The 7572-nt window shown below is 37.7% G+C and overlaps 1 protein-coding gene across 1 annotated transcript in view; it reads left to right on the top strand.

Annotated features, from left to right (window-relative positions):
• b3glcta (beta 3-glucosyltransferase a) overlaps positions 1-6279 on the top strand; it is a 49377-nt gene extending 43098 nt beyond the window's left edge. Inside the window, exons 11-15 of the mRNA XM_057350702.1 lie at positions 290-403; positions 3868-3967; positions 4091-4210; positions 4591-4735; positions 5115-6279. Coding sequence (XP_057206685.1) covers positions 290-403; positions 3868-3967; positions 4091-4210; positions 4591-4735; positions 5115-5273 — 638 coding nt within the window. The 3' untranslated portion in view covers positions 5274-6279. The remainder of the gene's footprint in view (positions 1-289; positions 404-3867; positions 3968-4090; positions 4211-4590; positions 4736-5114) is intronic.
• Positions 6280-7572: the final 1293 nt, after the last annotated feature.

Consider the following 7572-nt stretch of genomic DNA (forward strand, 5'->3'; position numbering starts at 1 on the left):
TGCTTAATTGTGATTGGCTGAGAAATGTAACAAAGGCAGAATCACGCTGGCAATCTTAGCGTTGGATAGATGAGTGCGGTTTGCCACAGTCATTTGGCATTTGAAGCCAAACATCAAATGATGGATACAGTATGATTTGCAGTAAAATGGATTATATTCACCTAAATCTGTTTGTTTCCATGGGGTAAAATTTCGTTTCAAAGATGACGTGTGTAATTCTTTGTCCTAAATACTGTGTCTCCCTGGTGCTGTACTCATGAGTTTTTGTATCGATGTTTCTAAATGACAGTCCCGGTGGTGAAGAAAACATGGGAGAAACAGACCAAACTTCTGGAGTACTACAGCGATTACGCCGACCCTTCTATACCTACTATTGATCTGGGTGTGCCCAACACAGAGAGGGGTAAGTGCTTAAATCTGCGTTTATATTTCGTTGTTAATATATTATAGTCATATAAATTAGTCATTTAACCCTTAAAGGGAACTGTGTGTAATATTTAGGAGGATCTACTGACAGAAATGTAATATAATATACATAACTATGTGTTCAGAGGTGTATAAAGATTTCTATCTACATACACCGCAGGTCCCCTTGCATGGAATTTGCCATGTTGTTTCTACAGCTTTTCTAAACAGACAAACTGCTTTACAGAGCGCGAAAACCAAAAACGCGATGACATCTTTGTCCTCTGAGAGGCGCCATAGTGCTTTGAAAGGGAGGGAGGAGGGGTGGATTTAGCCGTTTGTTGCAATTCGAAACCTTATCGCTAGATGGCGCTTAAATGTCCATATTGCTCCTTTGAATAAAGACATTGTAATGGATTAGAATGTCTTTATTCTAACACTTTACAACAAGGTGCTATTTGTTAACAATTAATGAATGCATTAGCTAACATGAACCAACTACAGCATATAATTAATGTTAGTTAATGTTAATTTCAGCATTTACTAATACATTATTCAAATCAAACATTGTCACTGTTAACATGAGTAAATGCACCATGAACTTACATGAATAACTGTATTGACATGAACTAACATAAAAAAGATTAAAAAATGCTGAAAAACTAAACTGTTCATTGTTAGCTAATGTTAGATAATACATTTACTACTGTTAACAAATAACACCTTATTGTAAAGTGTTACCAATTTTTTTTTTTGCAGGGTGGTACTATATTTTCATTGTATATACTCTTATTTCTTCAACTAAGCGACGTGTCTTCTTTTTTGCTGTGTTATTTTGCTTTTCCTATTGTAACGAACTGAATCATACTATCATATCATTGTGTTTATCTCAAACCTTTTCATGTTGAAGGGATAACAAACCAAATTTTTTTGTCATGTTGTTGCAAACTTGTATAACATTTGTGAAACATCAAGTTTTTTTTTATTAAAACAGTAAGAGTGAATGGGGGCTAATACGGTCCTTTTATTTTTGGATGAACCCCAACCATTCTATTTTTTAATGCTTTTAATACGTTCAACCCTTAAATATATGGATTAAACATCACAGGACTTTTTTGAATGTATAAATGGATCTTATGAATGTGTAATATGAAACTGAATGTCCGAGTCTTCTATACATAAACACCATGAACTCAACCATGCCTGCTCACTTTCTATTCATGGAAAATCTGATATGGCCAGAAAATGTTTTAGGATTAGAATGAAAATAGAAAATGGTTATGTCGGTCAGGGTATCTCTCTGTCTCTTTATGACATTCAGTATCTTTTCAGCTCAGTCTGTCAGTGATGACCGATTACAATACAATCATTATGATGCTGGAGTGAACATGCTGCTCGGCTTCTGAAGACTAATCTTTGTGGCATAGACAGTTTATAGTCTGTTCTGGATACCATTTATCATTTTGTCCATTATAGTTTATAGTACACGTAGAAATCCAGCATAAAGGTGCAGTTTTATTCCTGCAAAACCTGCATGTGTTTGTGTTTCTGTAGAGAAAAACTCATTTTTGATGTTTTGCCACTTTTAAGGGATGGTTCACCCAAAAATTGTAATTGTAACACTCTCGTGTTGTTCAAAAACTGAAAATTACTCTTTGTAACAAAAAAGAAGGTATGTTGAGTAATATTTTTGTGTGTCTACAATGGAAGTCAATGGGGGCCTTGTTGACTCATCATTACCAACATTCTTCAAAATATCTTCTTTTGTGTTCTGCGGGGGGTAAGTCATACAGGTTTGGGGTGATTTGAGGGCTGTGTAAATAAAATAATTTTCATTTTTTGGTAAGCTACCCCCATGCATGTCCCATTTTTCAAACCGATACACATATACAACAGGTCACACCTCTGGGTGGTTCCTCTTGTTCTTGACACATCTGTGTCATAAGGGACTTTTGGTAACACTTTAGTATAAGGACCAATTCTCACTATTAACTAGTTGCTTATTAGCATGCCTATTATTAGCATATTGGCTGTTTATAAGCACTTATAAAGCACATATTCTGCATGACCATATTCTACATCCCTAATCCTACCCAATACCTAAACCTAACAACTACCTTACTAACTATTAATAAGCAAGAAATTAAGAGTTAACTATGCAAAAGTCGTAGTTAATAGTTTACTAAAACCGAGAACTGGACCTTAAAATAAAGTGTGACCGGACTTTTTAACCCACAGGCGAAATGGCTGAATGCTGCCTGACAGGCCTGCACACGCTACAGGGTCCTCTGATATTTGTGGTGGAGAGGGTCCTGTCCTCCCTGTGAAGTCTAACAGCAGCACATTCTGTTCTGGTCTTTTCCCTCAGACCTCATTGTCGCTTTTATGCTCCTCCATACAATTCTCACCCACGCGGTGCCGCCGATCCGCTACGCACACAGCGTCTTCGAGGTCCAACCTTGTTTTTTATTTTCCTGATAATAGTGACACTAGTGACAGTGTCTTCATTATCATTATCTGATTGTTTGCTTGGGGGAAAATGTTCCCTAAGATACTCCGAGATATCACATCGTGTCTGCGGTACAAAACGGTGATGTAGCGTTCCGTTCTCTGGACTTCCATTCTGTTTTCCTTTCAGACTGCGGACAGACTGAGTGCATAAATTGCCAATTTCTACCGACAGCTGAATGATGGGTGACAATGAGAGCCGAATTGTAAAGCTCTCGGCAAAGTCAGACAAAGTCAACCTGCCTCAGGGTATTAAGAAAACACGAGATTGTAGAAACTGAATATCTGAATGTCTATGACTCAATAGAGACCTTACTAGAGATTTTTTTAAATTCTGAAAGTGCGCTCTGACTTTCTGCTCAAAATGGTAGTTTTTCAGAGCTAATTAAAGGGACAGTTCACTGAAAAATTAACCTTGTCTCTTTGTTTCATATTTTTGTTGCCTTTTTGTAGGGAGTTTTTTTGGTCACCATTCACTTTTATTGTATGATTAAAGCATAATCTGTGTTTTATCCAATAATACAAAGACATTTTATGTAAACTGTTTATTTAAAGTTTCAGTGTGTCAAATTGAGCGGCATCTAGTGGTGAGGTTGAGAATTGCAACCAACGGCTCACTCCACCCCTCCCTATCAAAGCGCTACGTTGGCTGACACAGGACTAAGACGTCGTCACATTTTCGCTTCTTTGCCGAAGGAGATAGTGTTTTTACGAAACTCGCTCTGTAGGGCAGTTTGTTTAGGGCTACTGTAGAAACAACATGGCATGAAAGGGGACCCGCGGTGTATAGACATAACTCATTCTAAGGTAATAAAAACATTACGCTTCATTATGTAAGGTCTTTATACACCTCTGAAGACATAGTTTGTATATTATATTGCCTTCTGTCAATAGAGGATTGAAAAAAAAATGACACATTGGACCTTTAAGTACTTTACCTACATCTGCATGCAGGTCACTGTGGAAAGACATTCGCCATCTTGAGGAGATATCTAAGCAGTGCCGTGCCAAAGACTGATTGGCTGTTAATTGTGGATGACGATACTCTTATAAGGTAAGGCTACATACCGGCAAAATAAATGTTATTGGTGGAAAACCTCACTTGTTTACAACCAGTCATTGCTGTTTATAGCATTTTACACATTAGTGGGTGGCATGATGTGTTTGGTTCTCACAGCTTGCCCAGACTGCAGGCCTTGCTGAGCTGTTATGACTCCAGTGAGCCGGTATGTCTGGGAGAGCGCTATGGTTATGGATTGGGCCAGGGAGGATACAGTTACATCACTGGTGGTGGGGGGTGAGTCTGCTCATTCAGTATTTACAGGTGCAACAGGTATTTGGTATAATAAAAAGGTTGTAGGTAATTTGACAAATCTGTTTAAACACAAGGTCTGACATTTATGAGCAATCTTAAAATTCACGTCATGGCAACAAAGTGGAACATTCACAATTGGAAATTGAGCCCCCCCAAAAGGTACCCAAGTGCTTTGCAATTTGCCTGTATGTTTCAGAAACAAAACCAGCTCAAATTAGCTTCCCGCGATTAAACATGGTGCTTGTTGCGCTTGTGACAACCTCTTGTGTGGTATTCACAGACATTTAAAAACAAAGACAAATCAAATTTATACTATTTGATCATTGTATGCACGAAAGTTGAAACTGTTGTTTGTCATACAGGATCGTGTTCAGTCGTGAAGCTGTGATCCGGTTGTTAGCCAGCGGCTGTAAGTGTTACAGCAACGACGCCCCTGACGACATGGTTTTGGGCATGTGCCTCAACGCTCTCCGAGTCCCCGTTACACACAGTCCCCTATTTCATCAGGTAAACATGCACACAGTAGATAGAAATTGAGAAACTGGGTACTTCTGGAGACAATTTTCTTGCAGTTTTGTTCCTAAAAGTAGAAAGAACACACACAACCACACATGCGTAAACACCCTTCAGTATGTCATGAACCTCTCTATCTTGCTGCCGGTGCACCGAGACATCCCGCAGCGCTTTGTCCGGTAATCAAACGAGACAAAAAGTGTTGGCGGCACGGCAGGCATTCTGCCACCTGAACCATTTGTTGTCCTGTCACTCTGATTTTTTCATTGTGCTAGATGTGCTTTTTTATGTACCAAAATAAGAAGGTTGCGAAACTTGCTTTGTCTAGCAGTATTAATCAGATCTGTATGTTTATTTTCATATTCAATCTTAGGCCCGTCCAGAAGATTATGCGAGAGATTTTTTGGCCCACCAGACCCCTGTTTCCTTCCACAAACACTGGAACATTGACCCCGTTGCAGTCTTCAACAAGTGGTTGAAGGACGATAAACACTTAGATGTACTACAAAAGGGCACTAAGGAGGAATTATAATGTCTGTGTGTGCGTGTGCGCGCGTGTGTGTGTGTGTGTGTGTGTGCGTGCGTGTGTGTGTGTGAATAGTAACGTGTCATTTCATTGTCTAAATAGTGAATCTTGCACAAAGATGAACGGAATGGGCTGTATGAATGTTTTCTTTACTGTGTTTTGGTCGCATGTCTTAGATTGGAATTTGAAAGATGTCTGAAATATTTATATTCCAATTATCACAAACTGTCCAAGGTTATTTGTAGGTTTATTTTTCAACACTTTTGTTTTTAAAGATGTGAATTGTGTTAAATTGAAATTTATGATAAACTATTTCCTGTTGCCTTAAATCATCACTTGCAGAGTCCCGATTTCAACACAGAATCAAGTGCATTTCAACTAAAGAGAAGCTGAAGCTTCTCTCTGTTGGCAGGGTTTTTTTTAGGTCCACTGTGATGCATGTGATTTGAGAGCTCGAAAAGAAAAGCTTTTTTGTTCCCAGAGTTATAGTTTAGTTATAGTTATATATGACACACGCCTACACTCACACTGTGTTACTTTAACATCTCTGGCTAGTGTTACTTAAAAACAGCAGGCTAGTTTTCATTTTACAAATATTAAAGAAAATATGATTCATAAAGTGGTTTATTTACCTCTCTTGAAGATTTCATCTCTGTGAACTTTAAACCCTTTGAGAGAAGATGCTACAGTAAATGGCTGCATGCATTGTTTATTAGCACTGATCGTATGACAAAAATATATTTTCACAAAATGTGTTACTGTATTTCTATACACATACTTTTCTGTTTACTTGGGAGTTTGGGGTCATTAAGAGATGGTGATTGTAATTTGTGCTGTGTTTGGAAAAAGATTTACAACGTGACACACAACAACAGGATGTTCTCATCATTGTTGCTACTAAATCTTAACAGAGACTTGATTTAAGAACTTTACCTCAAGATTGTCCTAATTAAAATGAATAATTCATTTTTAAGTTTTGTTTCTGATTAATAAAACATCTAAAGATGACGTATCCTGTCTCAGCTTGTCTGCTCAGTGGTTTGTCTAATCTACATGCTCGAGAGGAAAATATCTCCTTAATTTAAATGGCAATGTAATGTGAATGTATTTATTACTGTTTGCTTTCCTTTTACAAACACATCTAAATCTGGAATTGTACAAGCAATACAGCGAGGTCTATAGGTCTTCAAGAAATGCTTATATGTTATCAACAACAACATTTGAGTGAAGAAATAAAATATAAAAAAGTCCAGACTGAAAATGAACAAAAGTCTTGTGTATTCCAGCCTTAAGTGACCTAGTAAAATTTGCCAAATCTTTAATAATTAGTTTTTTTTATATCTCATTCATAGTCTTTGTATCTCTGTATACACAGGTGGTGATGTGTAGTTTTAATCTTTTTGCAAATAAAACACGGAGGTCATGTGGGAACACATACTGATAATATGTATACCTTAAATGCACTGTAAGTTTGCATAAATGTAAATGGATCGTTCTCTGAATGAATAACGTGATAATTGCTGTTCTTCAGGTTTCTATAGAAATTTCAAGGATAAGGTAGCCTTAGGGTGCCTGCACACACATCCAGATTTTATGATTTTAAGTGTGTAGCTTTTGTTTATATGCATGTGTAACAAACCTACCTGTCCTAATAGCTCCGCCACAGCTACCATTCTCATTAATGATTGATGGTTAGACTCGGTTAAAACAGTTAACAGTAATGCATATCTATGTTTTACACATGAGTTGTTCACAAACCCCAACTCGACCCTAGAGAACTAGTTAACTACAGGCCTATATCAAATCTACCTTTCATAGCTAAAGTTCTGGAAAAGGTAGTTTCAACTCAATTATGTTCCTTCCTCCAAAGGAATGACATCAATGAAGAATTCCAGTCTGGATTTAGAGCATGTCACAGTACAGAGACTGCTTTGATCAGAGTTACAAATTATATGCTATTGGCGTCTGACCGAGGTTGTATCTCGTTATTGGTGCTGCTAGACCTTAGCGCTGCATTCGACACCATTGACCGCAGCACACTCCTACATAGACTCGAAAATTACATCGGCATTAAGGCAATAGCTTTGAAATGGTTTAAATCTTATTTATCCGACCGTTTTCAATTTGTAGCAATAAACAATGAGGTGTCACGCAAATCGCAAGTCCAGTACGGTGTACCACAGGGCTCAGTCTTGGGGCCTCTGCTCTTCGCATTATACATGCTACCTCTAGGAGATATAAAAAAGCAACACAGAGTTAGCTTTCACTGTTATGCTGATGATACTCAACTTTATATTTCCTCGAA

This window comes from Triplophysa rosa, linkage group LG14 (assembly GCF_024868665.1).
Source record: "Triplophysa rosa linkage group LG14, Trosa_1v2, whole genome shotgun sequence".
Lineage (NCBI taxonomy): Eukaryota > Metazoa > Chordata > Actinopteri > Cypriniformes > Nemacheilidae > Triplophysa > Triplophysa rosa.